This window comes from Canis lupus, chromosome 8, assembly GCF_011100685.1.
Source record: "Canis lupus familiaris isolate Mischka breed German Shepherd chromosome 8, alternate assembly UU_Cfam_GSD_1.0, whole genome shotgun sequence".
Taxonomy (NCBI): domain Eukaryota; kingdom Metazoa; phylum Chordata; class Mammalia; order Carnivora; family Canidae; genus Canis; species Canis lupus.
The window spans coordinates 63,061,446-63,083,969 of NC_049229.1; the positions used below are offsets into that span (position 1 = coordinate 63,061,446).

General features: G+C 38.3%; 1 protein-coding gene across 11 annotated transcripts in view; it reads left to right on the plus strand.

Moving 5' to 3' along the window:
- UNC79 (unc-79 homolog, NALCN channel complex subunit) overlaps positions 1-22,524 on the plus strand; it is a 238,947-nt gene that overhangs the window by 137,449 nt on the left and 78,974 nt on the right. For 6 of the 11 annotated variants that reach the window (XM_038545595.1, XM_038545589.1, XM_038545598.1 and 3 more), the window contains 9 exons: positions 631-812; positions 2,527-2,728; positions 3,366-3,545; positions 5,035-5,100; positions 13,024-13,310; positions 15,387-15,569; positions 16,170-16,332; positions 18,807-18,956; positions 19,537-20,721. In XM_038545595.1, the coding sequence (XP_038401523.1) occupies positions 631-812; positions 2,527-2,728; positions 3,366-3,545; positions 5,035-5,100; positions 13,024-13,310; positions 15,387-15,569; positions 16,170-16,332; positions 18,807-18,956; positions 19,537-20,721 (2,598 nt within the window). The remainder of the gene's footprint in view (positions 1-630; positions 813-2,526; positions 2,729-3,365; positions 3,546-5,034; positions 5,101-13,023; positions 13,311-15,386; positions 15,570-16,169; positions 16,333-18,806; positions 18,957-19,536; positions 20,722-22,524) is intronic. The other 5 variants (XM_038545596.1, XM_038545599.1, XM_038545592.1 and 2 more) reach the window with 4 other exon arrangements.

The window sequence follows — 22,524 nt, forward strand, 5'->3', positions numbered from 1 at the left end:
TAGTACAGCCTTAAGTCCAGAGTGTGATCCTGGAGGCCTAGGATCGAGTCCTGCGTCGGGCTCCCTGCATGGAGCCTGCTTCTCCCTCGCCTGTGTTTCTCCCTCCCTCCCTCCCCGCCTCTGTCTCTCATGAATAAATAAAATCTTAAAAACAAACAAACAAACAAACATGTGACTGCTATAGCCCTAGGAAGTCTGTTTATCATTTCACATCATCATACACTAAGAATGTAGCAAGGGGTCCAGAATCCAAAGTCAGCCTAGTGGGTACCTCCTGTCTTCCTGTGTGGTCCACAGAAGGGCCCTGGAATGGACAAAGACATGAGCATGGAGGCATTTTGAATACTTTGAAATGTAGTTTGAATTAAGTAATGAGGAGGACCATTAAAAAAAAAAAAAAAAGACAAGTCACAGCTAAATCAAGGCTGCCCAGCAGAAAAGTACTGCAGTAAGTAGAAACATTTTCTGTTGAACAGATGAAATGGGACATTCAAGAAGGTGGCATTAGAATTTCCTTTTGGTTTTTCAAAACAGGGTGTGGGGAGCCCCAGCGATAACTTTTTCTCTGTGGGTTAAGTTCTTGTCTAAATAAGTGTCAATTTTTTTTGTCCTCTGCCTTTTACATTGCAGTGGAAAAAGTGGCTGTGATTTGTAGATTTTTGGACATTCACTCAGTGACCAAAAACCACCTGCTGAAGTATTCCTTGGCACATGCCTTCTGCTGCTTTCTCACAGCTGTGGAAGATGTCAACCCAGCAGTGGCTACCAGGGCCGGTCTCCTGCTTGACACCATAAAGAGGCCAGCATTGCAGGTGATGTCCCTCAGATGTGTGTTATCTGCTCTGTGGATGGTGCTCTGCTCTACTAAACACATACAGTACTAATGATGATGACAGCAAGAACAGTGGGAATTTTTAAATGGAGAAAAACATCCCAGATCCACACCTTATTAACAGATCTCTTGTTTTTATTTCTCACTGCTCTTTTCAGTCTTTGTCCATATAGTGATACCACTTTTGACAGATACAATACTTCTATAACTTTTTTTGTGTGGCAGATTTTTTAACTAGGCTGATTTATCTTCTACTATTTAGCTAGCTCCTGGGCTGGGAGCTCTTGTCATTAGAACCTAGATACTAAGAGAAATCATCTCCACAATGAATTATAGTATAAATCAAAGCAAGACCTGAGAAGGCAAATATGCCTACCAAAAGGAAAGTCAAAGGAGCGTGAAATATGAGACCTGGAGAGAGTCGTATATTTATTTTATTTGGTGCCTTTATTTTATAATTGAAGAAACCAGATCTCGAGATAATGTGAGCCTTCAAAGGACACAAAGTGAATTAGTGGAAGAACCAAGACTAGGACTTCCAACTTTCTAGTCTCCTGCCTTCCCACAATGGCATCTTGTTTATTACTATATCATTGTAATTAAAGCTAATAATAATGGCAAGAGCTAAAATTGGCCAAATAGGTATTGTCTTTCCAGGATAGTGTATTAAGTTTCTCATTATCCATTGTCTCATTTAATTCCCACAATAATCTTGTGGGTTCCCATTTTACAGATGGAGAAGCTGAAGGTTGGAAGAGGTAGGTAACTTTTTCAAAGTCACGTGGCTAGTATGTGGCAGAGCAAACTCAGGTTCTGAGTTATAATAATGTCCATGTTCTTAACTGTATCTGTGTCTATACACTGCTTCCAATCCAGTATAAGCGCTCTTCCTGTAAAAGAGACCGAGAAGAAAGTGCAGGATCTGAGAAATTAGGTGGTTATGCTGACTGTGGACCCACACTCCCTCTTATAAAAATTCCCACTTATCTTCTGTATACTCCTTCTCTGTTGGTCTTAAGATTAGGTAGTTGTGTGTCCCACCCCTGCCCAGGACCTGTAATGTAGAAAGCACTCAATAGGTGAGAATGGCATGAATTAATAGAATTTCCTGGATGAATTATGGATTTTAAATTTCATTCAGTTAGAAAAAAAATGAGAATGGTAAGCAGGCTCATATACTGGAAAAATGGATGCTCAATCCAATCAAACTTGATTTTTTGAGACTGTGTATCACTAACATTCCAAGAAGACAAAATGAGTTTACTTTCTTTTAGAACCATGGCATTTAGCATTGAAGAGGAATTAGAAAACTGTATTGTATATTCTAAAATGTAGCTTTGGAAGCATGCTTCTTTTAATAGAAACTATAGACATTGAAAAAAGAAACATGAGTTTGAGAGCATTTGGATTAAGTGGTTATTAATGAATGCATTTGAAAACCAGTAACATACATTTAGTTTAGATTCCTGAACTAAAAGTCAAGAGATATTCTATAATTAGAATAAGTTCCTCTTCTGCACTTTATTTCTACCAAACTTGTAATAAAAGATTTCATTTGGATTATTCTACATGATATGTGTGAATTGTGGTGGTTGCCTTGTTTCACTGACTTTGCATAGTGTATTTAATTCCTTTGAAATAACTTAGACGTTTACATCTGACTTAACCTTTCTTCCCCCCCGCACCCACCCCAGGGCCTGTGTCTCTGTCTTGATTTCCAGTTTGATACTGTGGTTAAAGATCGACCCACAATACTGAGCAAGCTTTTACTCTTGCATTTTCTTAAGCAAGATATTCCTGCCTTGAGCTGGGAGTTCTTTGTCAACAGATTTGAGACACTTTCTTTGGAAGCTCAGCTACATTTGGATTGTAACAAAGAATTTCCTTTTCCTACAAGTAAGCAAAATAAAGAACTTGGTTTAAACAGTCACAGTTCCTCTTCTATCTGCTCGCTAGGCAGACCATACTATGTATGTAGCTTAATTTCCCATTCTGGAGGATGCCTTGACTTCATGAACTCAGTTTTTCAAGTATTTATTGAGTAACTGTAGTAATCCATAATAGATGAACTAGTTTCTGGCATTGCAAAAGTGAAACTCTGCTCATTTCCTTGAGGACCTCTGATAACCATTTTTGACTGTATATTTCTTAAATTTAACTCAGTTGTCATGTTTACAGTGTTTGTGAGCAATTTTGTGAGATAAATTTGCACCTTGTAAATTCACTTTTGCATGCTTATTAATAAGTTGGTTACCTACAGCTCTAAATAGATGGGAAGAATTGTCCACTCAACTATCTAATGATAATAAAAATTAGACAATGTAATCTTATGGTCTAAGTGGAAAAATCATAGACAATGGTCATGATAGGTAATAGTGATGACTTTTTATGTAAGATTCACTATAAAGAGAGATGAATGATTCATGTGTCCATGAAAGAGGTTAATCTTGAAAATACACAAAGAGGGATTGTTTTAAACTAGTTGTGCTGCATGACCCATTAAAGAAAATAACATCTAATTCCTTTTGCAAAGCTATCACTGCTGTAAGGACTAATGTCGCTAACCTCAGTGATGCAGCACTGTGGAAGATCAAGAGGGCTCGTTTTGCGAGGAACCGTCAGAAGAGTGTGCGTTCTCTGAGAGACAGCGTGAAGGGGCCTGTGGAATCCAAGAGGGCACTCTCTCTTCCTGAGACCTTGACCTCCAAAATTCGTTGAGTATCTTCTTCCATCCTTCCTTTAAATCTGTTTAATGTCTTTCTGAGGCTGACTTGTCTTGTTGAGTGTTCATAGAGAGTAGCATGTTTAGCAAACTAAGCTCCTTTAATAGGTTTGGGCTTCAGATTCCCTAGAGGGTCACCCCCAAGAATGTCAGTGTCCTGGGGGGCTTTTACCAGTTTGTGGGTGAAGCAAAGCCCTGGTCCAGCAGTAGATTGTTTTGAAATGCAGAAGGCAGCATATCCACTGACCTGGCCAGAAACATAGAAGCAGCATCTGCTCCTGAGTCCTAGGACATAAGTGTAGGTACTACCAGCCTTGTAACCTAAGAGCTTCCTGAAAAAGATTTGGGACAGGTCAGACCCATGGCAGCTGAGGAGGTAGAGTGGAAATTTGGAGTGGATTTGCTTTTCATATATGATGGAGACAGCCAAACAAGCTCCCAGACAAACCAAAAATAATGGTTGCTTTTGAAAAGGAAAAACCAGCTGAGAAGAAGTTGAATTTCTGTGCAGCTCCACCAGATAATTTATAAATAAAAAAAAGCTTCATCGGCAGCTTAAAAAAAAAAAAAAGACCATGTATACTTGTTTTCTAAAGGTCTTTCTTTATATTGTGCTTTGAAAGAAAACAAAAATTTCCCTAAATTACCAGATGACTAAATGAACTCTAATGATTAGCAGTGGCTCATGAGTGACAAATAAAAATTCATAACTAAATAACCATATTAGTGAATGAGTATATTTAAATATGTTACTAACTTGTAAACTTTATCAAGTGATTTAATTTTTAAATAACTTCTATGAAATTCATTACACAAAACCATAAAACATATTTCTTATCCTGTCAGAAGTGGAAAGGTTTGCTTTTCTCATTGGCATTGTATTAGAAGACAACCTTATATAACATAATCATTTTTAATCGCAAATATGATTTGATTTTTTTTATTACATTTTTCTCTATTTTATGACAAGCTATAAAAATGTGGTATTGTGAACTTTGGAAGAAGTCAGTGAAAGCCCTTCAGCAATCAATAACTCAGTTTATCAGGGAGCAGAGATTATAGTAGGTGGCCATTTAAGAATAACCTGTGGTAGTCCTATGCCCCAGGGAAGACCGAATCAGATCCTCGAAGCCAATATCTAGATTAAATAAATTATAATTTCTATGAATTTCCCAGTTCTTTTATAACTTAACCAGCCACTTTGGGATATAAGGTTAACTTCCTGTTCTTTTCTTGTTAATTGATTCACATAACAATTTTGAAGACTAAGAATTTAAGTAACACTGAAAGGTGTTCCTGAGATTCACAGAAAAACACAAAGCTTTTGTGATGCAAACATCTTTTGTGAGATGTTAATTACAAATAGGAAAACTAAACTTAAAACATGCCCCTACTATCCAGTGAGTTAGCACTGAGTGTATTTTCTAGGCTCAAGTTGTTTTTAATGCTTATTTAAATAGAGTTGTTGTTGATTTTTAAGCTATGAGGTTGACCAGGCATGAGCAGTCTGCTCCAGCTCTCGGTGGGACACCTGAACAGACACCAGGTGGGTACTTCTGACGTGGAAGGGCTGTATGCAAGTGTCTATCCCAGGTGGACAAGGTAAAGAATGCAGTGTCTCTAACTGGACCAGAGTGCTATATTTAGAATTTGCAAACTTGAAGGGTCTTACCCCAGATGCTCAAGCATTTGAGCCCCTGACATAGCAGTTCTTTCTATCTTAACATGGGCAGATGTCTTTTGATCCCATTAACTTTTGGTCCAGTAAGAGGTATTACGTTAACTGAATATGCACTTTTCCCCAGAGAGCCAGTATGACCAGAACTATACATAGTACTTATATTTGTATGTGTATTTGTACATACAAATATTGTATTCATATATATCCGCTATAGGAAAAACATACATTTCATTGACATTTTAAAAGGCTATATATTTGAGCCACCATCATTCACTCATCCCTGTAGCCATTCTTGATTCTTTGCAACTCTACATGCATTTCTGTCTCTCAGAGAAAGGAGGATTTTGATTGTTTGGAGAACCCAAGGATCATGTTTGACTTGGTACAGTGTAACTACCATTCGATATCCCATGAAAGATTGTAGTTTATAATGAAGGATCTTAAGGATCGAAGGGATACTGGCAAGACTATTACAGGCTGAATGTTATCTATGCAAATGGTGCCACAGTGCACTGGGAAGATTGTGAAGGGTCTGAATAGCTGCTCATTTGTCAAAAACAAACTTGGTAACTACCACCTGCATGTCATGCTATAGAAAGAACATTCGGTTTTTCATCTAAAAATAGTTTTAAGGTAAACTTTTCAGAATGGCCTGAGAAGGAGGCCTTTAGGATCAAGTATGCTAAATGTTATAAACCTGATGCCAGAAAGAGAGGCAATTAGGGATGAGGGTGATGGGAAGAGAGAGCCCCAAAGATGATGAATGCTGACAGCAGGTGTTGGCCAGAGTGTATTTTCTCCTTTAAAATTGTTGACAAAGAAGGATTAGCAAATCCCTGGCCTGATCTCCCTACCTTGTTTTCTGTATCAGTCGGGCTTCAAATGTACTGGGATTAAAAAAAAGAGAGTAAAAGTAAGGTCTTCTGATCCTGAGCTCTGCCACAACGCAGAATCCATGTAGTTCCCCTTCAGTGAGATCATTTGGAGATGCATCGTAAGCAATTTCATAAATTATCTTTATTTTACCCCATCTTTCTGTTTTAAGGCTTAGTTGAATTAATTATTCAATTAAAGCCTTTAATTATTATTATTACCCATTTTCACAATCCAAAAGAGCCCTCTCACATCTCTGTGGGAAAATGTATTCATATGTTTCCTGAAGTTAAAAAAAAAAAAGCCTTTGGGCCTCTTAATTGTCCCACCAAATGTGACCAGATGGAAATGGGGCAGATAACAGCGTTATTTATATTAAAATATAAAGCTAAAGCTTCTAGAAAGATAATTTACACACCACTGCTCTAATAAAACCTTGCTTAGATTTGGAAACAACTGGCTTAGCTTCTAAGGCCATTTCAAACTAGTTTCTTATTTTTGTAATGTTATTTACTAGACAGTAAATTTTTTAACTTGGGAACAAAGACATGTCAGGATAATCATGAGATCATAGAGGATGGTTTAAGATAGTAATTACGTGGAAGCTGAAGAACCCGATACTCACCAAACATATTTTTATTTGGTTTAAGTCTTCTCTGGACAGGACCTCTTATTGGTTGGGCCTGGAATAAAGCCTGTTCCCTCTAGTTACACAGCAGGAGTTCATTTTAACAGCTGTTTAGGCTGAGCTTTTTTGGCATTGGACTTACAACTACTGGCTTTCTGATCGTAGCTTTTACATATTACCTACAAGAAATTTTGCATCAGAAGCACACTTATCTAAAGATATATTCCACAAGGCTAGTGAAGAGCTGCATTCCTTTATGATTTGCATGAGTAAAATCAAAGACCTTTGCTCATGTGAATGAGATTCATAGGAAATTACAGCTGGAATATTAGAGATATGTTAACGTTATCATTTTACAGAAGAGGAAACTGAAGTTCCTAACAAGAAACATGTTTGACAAAGTTGTTGGTGGTAGATCTGGGTCTCAAGCCCAAGCATCTTGATTTCTCATGCAAGGCATGCATGGTAAATGCCAATAAGAGCTCAGTACTTTTCTTTAATCCTGATTGGTGAAATATACAGTTTCACCTGCTAATCTGAAGTTGGTATTATAGTTACTTATAAGGTGTATTTCCACTGATTCTGTGAAAACGAGGAATTATCTTTGGTGATTCAGAATAATAATTATTGATTAATAATCAATAGGTTATTGATTATACCTAATCAATAGGTTATTGGTTATTAATAACAATAGTCTGTGTTGAATATTAATTTAGTATAATATAACAGTTTTGATAGGTTTTCATAGCACAACACTGAAAGACTGGTATCCACTCCATGTGGTCACAGGGAATTCAATTATATCTTGTTCCTCAGCCCCTGAAATGAATAAATAATGGTAGGTATATAGTAATGATAATAACAACACTTGATGTATGTGTAGTACCTCTTTATCTCTTAAGAGTGTTTTTAATACAAATAATCTAATTCTGATTTCACAATGACTCTGGATATATGTAGAGTATTATTATGATTTTTTTTGTTTTACATATGGACAGGAAAACTGAGGTCCTGAGGGATTAATTAATTCTACTAAGATAACTTGAGATCATATATAACTGACTAGCTGCTGACTAAAGCTTGGGTCTAGAAGACTTGATTTGCTCTCTTTCCACTATAATTACCTCTTGATGCCTTGGTATTAGGGCGTTCCTGTCCTGTGGCACATGAAGACACCAGTCTGGTTTTAGAGCTAATGTGGGCAGTCATGTCTGCTACAGTGTGCTTAAAGATCATGAGCGTCCACACCAAGAGACCTTCCCATTTAGGACCTACAGATTGGTCTAGAAGTGTCCTACTCCCTAAAACAACATGGATACTCTCAGTTCCAGCTTGAAGAGAAATCTTGAGAAGGTCTCTTGGTCTGAATTTGTATGGGCCTTTCTCATATGGGCCTCTCCTGCCCCCTTCCTGCCCACCCCCTGCCTCCACCCTGCTCCTGTTAGTGTCCCAGCATAAAACTCCAAATTACTTCTCTTTGGGCTCTCTCTTTCTTTCTAGAGGTGATCAACAACTCACATCTTCAGTAACTTGCAAAATACCTATTGATCATGAAGATTCAATAACTCAGAACAGTTATTTTTTTAAATTAAATTCAATTAGCCAACATGTAGTACATCATCAGTTTCAGATATAGTGTTTAATAATAATTTTAATAGGAATGCCCTTGTTTGAAATAATAGTTTGGGAAATGGCAATTTCTATTGAACAGATATTTATTGGGCACCTTTGATACTAGGAAATATAAAGAATGCAAAAATACCTTGGAAATCTCTATATTCTCAACTTGATATAGTCAAGGAAGGCAGATAAAGCGTGAACATGAGTAAACTCATCTTGTGTGAATGTGACAGTGCTATGGGATGGTTCACATCAGGCACAGTGGGAAGAGAGCTGGGGGCAACGGGGACAGTCTTGTAGAGAGGTGGTTTTCCAGCCAGGCCTTGACTGGTGGAGGATGTAAAGGAATGTTTGTGGGATAGGAAGAGGCAAAGGCAAGGATGAGGAGCATGGGACAATATGGAGTTAGTCACTGGCCACAGCTTTGCAGCCCTTCTACTGTGTGTGCACACAACAGAACTGCTGTGAGTGGAGCTTTAAATTGGATTAATGGGTTAGGGAGATCAGTGAGGTGGTGTAATTAGAGCTAGCAACATAATGCAAATTCATTTATGGTGCTTGTTCATTGGTTTCTCTGCAACAAATGCAGAGTAAGCTCATGGAAGTGGTGTTTCCTCCCTCTACCTAATTTGCATTTGTTGGTTTAACAGAGGGCTTGGTGTGAGTCGGCTTACACAGATGAATATTCCCCATTTCCTTGCTGTTTGGGGACTTCATCAGTTTTTCTCATATATAGAAGTAATATTTATCTGAGATGTTTATTTGAATCCAGTGTACTTAGACACTTAATAAGCACCTAGTATATATGTCAGACACTGCCCCGTATTCTGTGAGGGATATAAAAATGAATAAAACATGGCAAGTCACCTTCAAGGAGCCTTTGGTCTCCTTGGGGAAATTGGTAAATGAGTAAATTGAGAGTTCTGCCTCGCAATTTGCCACATGTTAGGAAATGGTAAAGGCAATTTTCCTCTGTTCTTCTCTCTCTCATCCTCCCTCTTTTCTTGTCTTTGGTGATTTATAGAATTTAGAGATCACACCCAATTCCTGAGAGGAGGGTGGGAATGTGTAGTAAGAATGGCTTCTGAGGACCGAATTCACAGGTTGAGATTGGCTAGGGGTGTGGGTGCGGGGAGAATAGATCACCCTAAGCAAAGACACAAAGGTGGAAAAGTGTTGGCTATTGTTCTGAGATCTATGAGTAGCCCAGCTTGTAAGAACGTTGAGCATTTGGGGTGGAATAATAAGAGATAAGTCTGGAAAAGCAGATCCTGATCCTGCCTGGTTTCAAATCATCAAAGAAATAAAATCATATTACACTTTGGAGCTTCAATCAGTTGTGCCACTTTGTAGACAGATTGTGATGGACCTGGTCCATGATAAAGTTACAGTAGGAATAACTGCTTCATGATTCTAAAAATGCTTACATTTTTCTTTAGAGAAATGATAAAATCAAAAATTTTAACAAGTTAAATATCTATGGTTACATATAGGAATTTCATAGACTAGAATTCAAAAATGTTTTAAATGTCCTATCTTAGAGACAATACCGTAGGCATTAAGTTTTAAAATGGAAATTTCATACCCTTTGTAGATAACTAAAGCAGTAATACTGTCTTTATGAATAAAGAAAATTCTGGCTTTTCTAAGCTAATTTTTTCTTAGTTGATTAAGGAAACTTTCCTTTATGAAGAGTATACCAGTGACAAACTTATGCTATTTTAAAGAAAGATAATAGATAAGGCATAGACTTGCAAAGCCCTCAATTAGATGAGTATATTTTTGGAATGAAGATTTTTTTCACTTAATGCAAAAGGCTTTATCCACTAGTTCTTTTTTTTTTCTTCACTACATTTAATGGTTTGTTAAAGATCATTCATTATTGCCTGTTCAGAGAAAGCAAAGAGCAGCAAACTTAAAGCTAAAACACGGAAGATCAGCAAAGACGTACTTCAAATGAAAATAGGACACTTATGAAGTTGGTACTTAATCGTTAGGAAAATATGATTTGATGGGAAAAGTTAGGTTGCACATTTTATCTTAATTTACTATTTTTTTTTTTTTGAGGAGGGGTGCAGCAGAAAGAAAGAGAGGGAGAGAGAATCTCAAGTAGGCTCCATGCTTAGTGCAGAGCCTGCTGCAGGACTCAATCTTAGGACCTTGAGATCATGACCTGAATCAAAATCAAGAGTCAGAAGCTTAATTGACTGAGCCCCCTCAGGGGCCTCAGGCTGCACACTTTTTAAATGAATGTCTACTTGCAACGAGAAAAAGAATTTTGAAATATTAATATTTAGAGATGAAGTCTAATGACTTATTTTCTAGACCAGAGCTAGGATAGAATCAAATAAGGAGCCAGTGTCTTAGTGTTGGGCCTTGTGTGGGAGCTCCCTGGATTCTCAGGGCTATAAAACAAAGGGGTAGCTCCTTCCCCTACAGCTCCATAGCTCCATTTTTAACAGAGACTTTGGAGTCTAGCCAGTCTGAACTTGGAGGGGACTGAGCCAGGCAGTGCTACAGGGTCTCTTAAACCTTACCCCCCCCAGAACTGAAACAAATGGAGGAGTGAAGCTATATTCTAATAGCCATCCTTGCTGCTGTAATAACATTGAATCCTGCAGGGAGCCTGCATTCTCACACTTGTCACATTCTTGGCCCAAGCTCGCCCAAAGCAATAACTCCTTCTAGTTGTAAAGTAAATATTCTGTAGGAGAAAGAAATCAAGATTAAATATTTCTCAGTGCTGGAAAGATAGTTCTCTAAACTTTTTCTATTTTATTTTAGGGGGATTTACATTAGTAGTGCATTTGGTCTGATCTTTTATTCCAAACATTTAATTATAGTACATAGCAATGCTTCACACTTCTGGCCTTTTGGTGAATGAAATAGGGTGTTCCACAAAAATTGACTTTTTATCCTGGTGGCTGATGTGTGCCTCATGGAATGAGGGTATTAACAATTTACTGATCACTGTCATTGATGCCTGTAGAACGCTGTAATAAACAAGTCCTTAAGATTTATTTGAATGATTTTGGATAAAAGCTTCCCTAACATACATCACCCACATTTACTTTTCATACACAGACCCTAGGAGACAGAAAATGTTAATGTCCTAGGGTCATATTGAAGTTTATCAGATGGTTTCCTCTAAATGGGAGGCTCTTAGATTTAATTGATTTTGTTGCTTTTCACCCACTATCAATGGTCCCTTCTCAGTAGATCACTTTTGAGCCAGATGGACATTATTCTGAGCACCTGAGGGAAAACTAGACAACCAAGCTTGTTACCTCACATGTAGTTCTAGACTAGTAAATTCTGAATTTACATTACCTTCATTTTTTTAACATTACCTTCATGCCACTGCTCCAGAGAAAAGTGTTTGACCTTGAGACAGTTAATTCCCACAGTCTCCAGAAGCATTTCTTCTATCCTACTTCCCTTGGCTGTGTCCTGAAAGATTGAGATTTTGCTAAATTAGTTGAGGAGTTAATGGATATAAATTACCACCTATTTCCTTTTTGTGTCTTTTTGCCATAATTATATGATATTATATGATATATGATATAAACATGGTTTGGTTTAGGATGGTTCATAACCAAAGCCTGTCGTTTAGCAGAAATTTTCCTTGCAGGGTAGGAGATGAGAACTGTGGTGGGTGTCACCTAAGCCTCCCAGCAAAAACCTTATTTTCAGTCTAGAAATTCTGATGTTGTTTGTCAAAGAAGGGATAAGAATGCAAAGCGTATTTTGAATAAGTCCCCAAGCATAGAGAAGAGCAAATCTCATTCTTCCTTCACCAAAAGTCCTCAACTAAACCAGATCAGGAGAGTGAGAAAAACAAGCGGAGATAGGGTATAATTTCTGACTTTGACCAATAACAGAGAGAAAGTCAAAGTCAGGGAGATTCTCAGATACAATTATTTGTTAAGAGTGAGTCCAGTGCTAAGGTATTTTTTTCTTTTCATGTAAACTTTCAGCTCACCTTCATGTGGTGTTTTTCTGTTTTTAAAAGCTCATGCTTCTTTCTTCCTGTCTGACCCCTCCCTTATGTGTTTCTCATTTCATCCAGCAGGGCTTATAATTTGCTATTTATAATTTTGACTATATTCTTCAGAGAGTACCCACTGCTAATATCTCAGGATTTGGAAAAGAAAACTTTTTCCCCCCCACCAGCTGATTTATGAACATAACTGAATTGAGATAATAATTTAAGCAAAATAGCTCAGTGGATGCTTTTGTTCTCAGTGGATTTCAGAATATTATTTTTGTGGTTATTTTTATGTACTTATTTTACAAAGCTGGAGGAGAAACTTCTCTTTATCACTGAGGATAAAACTTTGCCAAGATATTTTAAAAATCACTAAATACAAAGTTTATTTAGATATTTTTCTTGCCATTTGAAGAGAACCTTGCTATATATAGTGCCTTATTTCTATTTCTATTCCCTTATTACCCCCAAATTGCTTGGTTGTTGTTGAACACAATAACTTCCATCCCTGGACTTTGCTTAGTAGAACATATTTTGCCTTTAAGTTTGTCCAGAACACAACCTTTAAATATTCAGTGGAAGCAGAAGGAAGGATGCTGTATCCATAGGTGAGATTTTAGTGTGAACTTAACTTTATTGTGAGGGAGCCACCCACTGATGGCCTTTGTTGTACTGACAGGACAACAATCTCCTGAGAATGACAACACCATCAAGGACTTGCTCCCAGAAGATGCTGGGATTGACCACCAGACAGTTCACCAGCTGATTACAGTGCTCATGAAGTTCATGGCGAAGGACGAGAGCAGTGCCGAATCAGACATCAGCAGTGCGAAGGCCTTCAACACAGTCAAGCGGCACCTGTATGTCTTACTCGGCTATGACCAACAGGAAGGTTGCTTCATGATTGCACCACAAAAAATGCGCCTGTCAACTTGCTTTAATGCATTTATTGCTGGAATTGCCCAAGTAAGTGTAAGCTTTCAGGAGTCATACCATTAGGGTTTTAGTAGAAACAAATTATTAAATTCCATTTAGCCAACATTGGTTCTGTGTAGAGGTTTGTGCAAGTTACTTTATTAGGCAGGGGTATGTGGAAGGGAGTATAAGATGAATAAGACTAACAGGAATTGTTTTTAGGGGGGGCAGTGAGAGTAGAGTATACCTTACACATGAAATTTACCATTTTAACCATTTTAAAGTATATAATTCAGTGACATTTTTTTTTCCAGTGGCATTAACTAGAGTCACATTATTATGTAACTGGAACCACTGTCCATCTCCAGAATTTTTTCCTTATCCTGAACTGAAACTCTATCCACTAAACAACAGGGGAGTGTAGAATTGTTGTGTATGGTTTTTTAAAAAAAATCTTTTATCCTTTTTGGCTTCAAATGGAGAGTTGAGTTAATCATACAACTTATTTTGTGTTACATTATCATCATTGGCTTTTTCTAGGTTTGTCTGCTACTCCTAATGGCTGTATTTTATACTATGGTGTACATTTGCCATGCTTTAACTATCCATTCTCCCAGGGATGAACACCCATATTGCTTGCTCCCAACTACTTACCACTCCAGACAGCTCAGCAATGAATATTTTGCACATGCACCTAATCCACCACGGAATTCCTTTGACATATGTATGCAAGAGCAGAATTAATGGATTATTTTTTCTGTATACCTAACTTGACCAGTGCTACAAATCTCACTCTCCAGAATGGCTGCAGCAGTCTGCAAAGGGTGTAGAACTTGAGGCTGGAGAGAAATTGATATGAATTTCAACTCTGCCACTGTTATTATCTGTTGTGGCCTTAGGCATCCTCTGCTTCTTTGCCCATGGGTTACAGTTTTTGTTTTGAAAGATTAGAGATAACATATTGCAGAGCATTTAATCAGTGCCTGTTTCATGATAGGAGCTATAATAGTAACTGTTATAAATTTGCTCAGATAGATTATAATATAATGAACACAGATAAGTAAAGTAGGAGCAATATGTACATAGTTGTCTTTTGTCAATGCTGGTGACTAGATGGATCACCACTAATACTCAGTTGTTTGTGATGTGTGAAGAGAGGATGCACCATTTCAGATACTGAACGCTGTCTTCCTCCTTTCTTCCCTCACTTTGCTCTTTCTATATTTAAATTATGCATATTTGTTTAATAAAGTAAAATATTAAATACAAATCTCCACGAAACCCATGACAAAATAAGTAACTAACATTTTGGTGCATATTGCTGGCTACAAATTTATTACTTTCATATTTACATATATACATGTATATGTGTATGCACAGATTTTCTACAGTAAGGGGATCATATTATATGTATTGATAAATATATGTAACCTTTTTTTAAGCCTAAAATTGATTATGAAGTTGATATCATGTAAATAAATTTGCATCATATCCCAGTGAATGGCTACATAGTATTCTATTGTCATACAAATACTCTTTCACTTAACTCATCTCGTATTGTTGAACATGGAGGTTATTTTGAATGGGGAGGTTATTTTTGATCCGGGGTGACTATAAGGCTAGATATCTTTATGTATCCATTTTGGAATAGTTGTCTGACTTTTTCCTTAGGATATATACATTTAAAGGCAGGCTATGTACTTTTCCTTCCTTCTGAGTAGATATTGCTAAATTGCTTTCCTGAAATTAGCAGTATGTGTTGAGTAATCCTCTTGCCAGTGGCATCTAAGAATGCCCATTTCCCACAGTGTTTACCAATGGTAGGTGTTTTCATTGATTCTAATATAATTCTAGTTAATAGCTTCAAAGGACACTTGAATAGATAAAGTTTTATTTTCAGTAGCTAATGCAGTAGATACATGAAGTAAGTAGTTAAGTGGATTGAAATTATTTTAATTTATAAGTTTTTTTTAAATTTCTACCTTTGTGGTAACTGGCCATTATGTTAACATTCTGTGAGGTGCCTTTTCAGTATTTTGCCTGTTGTTTGATGGTTCAGATTTTCCTTTTGGCTTCTGGGTGTTCTCTATAGTTTTTCTTCAATTCTTAATATTTTTCCTGTTTCAGGTAATGGACTATAACATTAACTTAGGAAAACACCTTCTCCCTCTGGTGGTTCAGGTGCTCAAATACTGCTCTTGTCCTCAACTGCGCCATTATTTCCAGCAGCCTCCTCGTTGTTCTCTCTGGTCCCTAAAACCTCATATCCGGCAGATGTGGTTGAAGGCCTTGCTTGTCATCCTTTACAAGGTAAGTTGCTATGGTCAGTCTTTTGTAGGGTGAACTTTATTCTCTTAGAGAGGAGAACACTTAAGGGATCTAAATGGAGAATTTTGTAGGATAGAAATTTGACCTCCAGGGGACAAACCATGATGTGTACAATTAGCGTTGAGAAGTAAAGGATCATTGGAATGCAAACAGCAGTAGAGACCATGTCAATGTACGTGCTACAAGTGTTTGAAACAAACAAAAATGATGAGGCGTAAGAGATTGTGATCCACAATCCACACTCAGCATCTCTTATTTTATCTATGTGTAAATCATTCTGTCAGAAAGCAAGGAAAATATTTAAAATTGTATTCATACACCAAGCGTTTATGCCAGATAATTTTCTTGAGAGAAATTGTAACTGTGAACTGGCATGCCTTGCCGTCTGTGGTTTGGTGCAAGAGTAAGGGAATACAGTCCCTTGTCAAAATAAGGCCCTGATAAAAATTTCTGGTTTTGCTTTTCTGTATATTTCTTTTTAACTCCAAGAAGTACTAAGAAAAGTATCTAGCAAGATCATGTGGAAAAACTTACCCTTCAAAATAACCATTTATATTTTTCTCCCTCCATTTTATTGAGCAGTATCCATATCGAGACTGTGATATCAGCAAGGTCCTGCTGCATCTGATTCACATCACAGTCAATACACTCAATGCACAGTATCATAGCTGCAAGCCACATGCCACGGCAGGACCTTTGTACAGTGACAACAGTAACATAAGCAGATACAGCGAAAAAGAAAAAGGTACTTTACATATCTCAATTCTATCCCAAACTTAGCTTGTATATGTAGTACATTTCTGGATAATGTTTTTATTAGGAGATAGTGGAGCACCCGCAGATATCATTCTGAAATCAAAAAAATCACCTACTACTTCATTAATATTCCAACTTTCTCATGTATGTCTCTGCTTTAATTTTTTAAATGAGCATTCAAGAGAAATAGTTGATATGCTTCTGAAGCCCATTTCATGAGAAATGTTTTGTAAAAAAAAAAAATTGCTGTTTGGTTAAGGAGCCTTTGTAAGCCTTGCCCTATGTGTTGGAAGCATCTTGTTTTGGGCCGTGAAGTAAATCTTGGTACTCGGTGGAGCCATGATCTTGTCTCTAGTTTGCTTCTGAACTTTGTGCTCACAGATTTGAATGGAATTTAAATTTGCTGAAATGTTTCTTCCTATCCTCCTTGTTTAATAAGAAAATGGTTTAAGGCAACAATAATGAAATTTTTTTCTGCATAGGTTTAAATTATTTCTAGTATCAACACCTTTTATATTGATAGCTTTTCTGCAAAGGAGGCAGTCAAATGAAACTTTAGATAGAGTAAAATCCCAACCAGGATTTTTTCGGGTGAGAACTGTCTTTAGTATAAGTCACAAGGTGTCTAGACTCTTATAAAAGGTGGCATCATCTAATCTAATCCTGGGAGAAAGCCAAGCACCCCATGACCCTTTGTGGTTTAGTAGATTCTGACTTGGTAGGACTGCTCTAGAAATAACCTCACTAGGATGGATCGAAGCTAGTGTTCATTTATTGCTAAAAGATCCAAGAATCTAGGTTGGCCACAGACAGAACTGTGAGAATGAAGTTCTTTAAGTTCTGGTGCAATTCAGAACTTTCCTGAAGAATATCTTGTCTACCAGCTTAGGTCCCAGTTTCTGGAAAATTGGATAGAGTGCATCAAAGTATAGCTGTCCTCAATCCAGGCTCAGTGTTTGGACCAATCTCAGAAAAGCCTCTCTGAAGGGGAGGAGCCATCTCCAAGTCCTTCCATCTCTCATTTAGGACATTTGAGAATTATTTCAAAATCATGTAATGGAAGTCACACAACCACTTCCTTGAAAAACTGTATTTTTCAAAAGGGAATATATTTTTTAAAGGATATAAAGAAATAAAACAGATTATAGTGTTGCATCTTCCCAGGAACATGGGAACTTGATAGGCTTTGTCATCTTTGCAGAAGTTCACCAGGAGTTTTGTATCATTTTGATCATTAACACTCATTTTTTTTATTTGACTAAAGATTAGTATGATTATTTTATCTATCATCTGCTGCTTCAAATTTTACTTAGTTGTAGAGTCTTGTGTTTGAGGACAGGATTAGTCCTTAAAATTTGGCTCTCTTCTTATACAACTCCCTGAATACTCAAGAAATCTTAGTCATAATCACACACACCTGAGCCTCATTTTATCATATAGATAGATATAAAATAGGCCAAATACTATGGCTTCATGATATTCATCTTGAATTCCATTTATTGTGGTATGAAGTGCATTTTTGTAGCTTTTTTAATTCTACTTTGTACCAAATTTTGGCCTTTCCAAAGGATGAAAGAAGAAATATTATTAAGTGAACTCTATGGGTTGCAACATAGCAACCCTTTCCTCATTAATGTATTTATGACTTTACCTTTGGTTTAAAAGTGGCCAAATAGAGATAAAAGAGTACACAGAAATAATTTTGCTAGGCACTCTAAGTGACAGATTTGTCTACAGAGCCTCAGTATCGTCAAAGAGTCTCTAGGATGCATAATAGTTACATGTGGCAAACTCCACAGAGAAGGGTCTGACTTTAATATGGGGGAATGTTATTTTTTGTTTTCTTTTTCCTTTGTTTACTTTTTCAGTCCATAATCATTTGTGGAGCTTTTGAAATGACCAGTGGCTTTTCTAAGCTTTTCTGTGTGTTGTGTGTTTCATTACCAAGTGTAGAGTACAGTATTTTGCATTCACAAAGTATAAGGTGCATGTACTGTTAGGCTGTGTCTATGCCAGTTCTCACATCCCAGGAAGGCTTATATATTTTTGGAAAGGGCGAGATCTACTCATTTTGTTCAATTTTCTTTTGCCAAATTAGTCTGAAATTCACTCAAAGCAGGCATGTTCAAGGAGTGTCAGAGATTCTCAAAATGTGTGTGTGTTATCTGATTTTAAGAGCAGTGGAAAAATTTCCCCATGAAGGCCCTATTGGAATATTGACATGCCTCTCTTGAAAATGCTGCCAGTTGTCACATGGAAAACGAGAGGCAACCTTGTAACAGGTTGCTCAATCAACATTTGGATAATTTGACATCTGAATGAAATACCAATGGCCAGAACTTGAGCTGGTGTAGCGATTAGCCCAGACTTGTTCCCTCATGCTTTCATTGAAATGCTTGTGTAGACACAGCCTAAGAGAGAGTAACCTCCCAAGTGTAATTTTGACTTTCTCTCCCCAATTAGAAGAAGATAGTGTTTTTGATGAATCTGATATTCATGATACACCTACTGGACCCTGCAATAAAGAGTCTCAAACTTTTTTTGCAAGATTGAAAAGGATAGGCGGCAGCAAAATGGTGAAATATCAGCCGGTTGAGATGAATGTTCAGAGAAGTATGAATTTTTTCCTCTTAGTAATTTTATGCAGAAATGTTGTACTCTACCGTTTGTTTGGGGTGAAATCTTAATTTTATTATGTTACTACACATTTTAATACCGTTGATTTTATATATATGTATGCACAAACAGTATATATATATCCACACTTATATATATACGTGACTTGACAGATACATCATTAACGTCATGATCGTCTTAGAGGGCCATTGCTTGATTTGATTTGTTGCAAAATGTTTGCTTCTCTTCCACACGAATTGAATACAGTTTCCCAGATCTGCCTCAGCCCAAAAGCGATCCCCTCTCCTGTGCACAAATGAATAGAGCTGAGGAATTATCCTGAAGTCTTATTTTGGAAATAAGATCTTAAACTGCCATTTCGGGTTCTCTCATTCCAGAGTTTTCTGGTTTTTGCAATTAGAATGAAACTACAAAACTTGGCCAGAAAGTCAGTTTTACCTCCTGTTGGAGCTGGGATTGTGATTATGATTTATGCCAGTTGTATGCCCAAGTATGAGGGGAAAAGAGTGGTGGCATCTCCAAGTAAAATAGTACTAGCTCTTTCTGTTTTAATCAGGTGAAATAGAATTGGCCGAATATAGAGAAACGGGTGCATTACAAGACAGCATTCTACACTGTGTGAGAGAAGAAAGCATTCAGAAAAAAAAGCTGCGCTCTTTAAAACAAAAATCTCTTGATATAGGGAATGCAGACTCCCTCTTGTTTACATTAGACGAGCACCGGAGGAAGTCCTGCATAGACCGGTGCGACATAGATAAGCCTCCTGCCCATGCTGCTTATGTCATGCAAAGGCATGACCATGGTCGCCCCAGGCAGAATTCGGCTACGAGGCCTGACGACACTGAAGGCCCCGAGAACCCAGCAATGGAAAGCTTCCAAGAGACTCGCAGGCCTGTCATACCCGAAGTTAGGTTAAACTGCATGGAGACGTTTGAGGTCAAAGTAGATTCTCCTCTTAAACCTGCTCCGAAAGAGGATTTAGACCTGATAGATTTGTCCTCTGACTCAACATCTGGACCTGAAAAGTGCTCGGTGCTGTCCACGTCCGACAGCGACTCTCTTGTGTTCGAGCCTCTTCCCCCTCTCCGCATTGTAGAGAGCGACGAGGAAGAGGAGACCATGGACCAGGGAAATGATGGTGCCTCCGGTCAAAACGCTGCCTCCTCCCCTTCCGCCCCCAGCCCCCACTCTGTCCTCAGCCTCAGCACAGCCCCGCTCGTGCAAGTAAGTGTGGAGGATTGTTCCAAAGACTTCTCTTCCAAGGACTCAGGAAATAACCAGTCAGCAGGTGCCACGGACTCTGAAGAACTTTCGAAGCCGGAGGAGCCACAGGACCTTTCCTGTGGCAGCCCACTCACGCTCAAACAAAAGCGAGACCTCCTTCAGAAGTCCTATGCTCTCCCTGAGGTGTCCCTGGACGACAACCCCGAGCCCAGCATCGGGGAGGAGAAGCCCGGTGAGCTGATGCCAAGTTCAGGGACGAAAACCGTCCTTCTCAAAGTCCCCGAGGATACCGAGAACCCAACAGAAAGTGAGAAGCCCGACACCAGTGCCGAGTCAGACACAGAGCAGAATCCTGAGAGGAAGGCAGAAGAGGAGGGAGCTGAGGAATCTGAATTCAAGATCCAGATTGTTCCCAGGCAGAGGAAACAGAGGAAGATCGCTGTCAGTGCCATCCAGAGAGAGTACCTAGACATCTCCTTCAACATTCTAGACAAGCTGGGAGAGCAGAAAGATCCAGGTAAGCTCGTCTCTATTCTTCCTCCCAGCCCGACATGCAGGTTTGTGCATCTTTCTCATTCAGGTCTCAGCACCGGGTATGCATCAAACTCTCAATCTTATAATGTCAGACAGTGACATTATAATTGCTTTGGAGTCACTCTGAATCCTTCCTGCTTCCCAAAGCATGTTGGATTCAGATGTGATTCTACTGGCTCCATGAATGTTTCTGAATCGTTGTTTCTAAACTTTATCGTCCATTCTTGACCATCCTTGGCACTAAGAGGAAGTGGTTAATTCATAGCAAGATATCTCAGATATCATCTCAGCCTTCCTCAAATTGCAAAAGTCATCAATTTGAATTCTTTCTGCCTTCTTTGTTTTCTCATGCTTTAGCAAGCTTTGATATGTAGTCCAAAGAAGGAACAAACATGAACAGTTAAAATAAAGCACAGAGTGCTTAGAATGGTTAAGAATGGAATATAATCATGTAGGGTCCACAGTGGATCACATACTCTAACCAAATGTCAGCAGTCTGGTGGACATTGTGTGTGTTCAGGAACTGAAAACCCCACTTGCAACCTACCCCCTCATTCACGGGCACCACTTGATGGTGAAGTTGTTATGGCACGTGGATTTCCTGCCTCAGGGGTCATTTCTTGCCTCTCCTTGGAGGCACTGTTTTTAAGAAAGATAATTTGAAAAAAGCAGCAAGCTCATGGTGTACTTCATCCTAAAGCAGTCTTTTGTAGTATTACCATAATGCTGATTGCAACACTTCATGTCTCAGCTCTGATCTTAAAAAAAAAAAAAAAAAAGAATGTGACTCTTTAGAAAAAATGAAATTGGCCAGGAATGATCATTGTAATAGATTCATAACTTGTGGACCGCTGAGAACTGTCAAAGATCTTGGAGATTTATAGTGTAAAATCTATCCTTTTCTGTAAGAGGAGACGGACGCTCTGAGGAAGTAACGTGCCTGGGTCCCACGGATAGGGAGTAGCTGTACCAGGACTATTGTCCTGATTCTAGTCCTTCCTCTCCCACTGCTCCACACAAAAGCAACTCCTAAGACAAGGGATTCAGATCTTTGATTTGCCCCTGGCATTCCCTGAGAGTTCCAGCTGTTCACTACCTCCCAGAGCAGAGCTGTGTACCTCAAAGGTGCTCTGTAAAAATCTGTTGAATGAACGTTAGTATATTTGGAAAGGGTTATGCTCCAGCCAGGCAGGTGGAAGAATAAGAGCCTGTAATAATAGAGTTTAAGAAGATTTCTAGGGAAACTGGGATACCTTCTTATTGTTTGGAGCCAGGAAAATTGCTACATATAGATGGAAAAAAGCATTGACCTACAGACTATAGAGGTCTATAGAGTGGATATTTAAGAAACCATGTAAGTCTATAGAGTCTGTGTGTGTGATATATCGGTTGTAGTGTGTGAGTGTGTGTGTGTGTTGCCTCCTTTATCCATCCTATATCAGATTGTTTCCCAGGCTACCAGGGAGGAGATTGGTTTCATATTAATATGCCTGTTACCAGGACAAGAAGAAAGCATCTAATAATTATGATAATATGTTTTTTAAATATGTATATGTGATACTGTCATAATAGTTTTATATCTGTGTAGTGTCCTACCTGCCACAGACACACTGATCTGTCCTCCCTCCCTTACTGGGTACTGGAAGGATGCCTAGGCTCAGAGTAAGACACAGGCTTCCCTAGACCTTCTTGCCTCTGTCAGTTGCAGTAGAGGGAGGCCCAGATATCTACAGCTTCTAGTCCTTCCAAACTCAGAGCCTTGCCACTCACTGCTGATTGCCTTGAG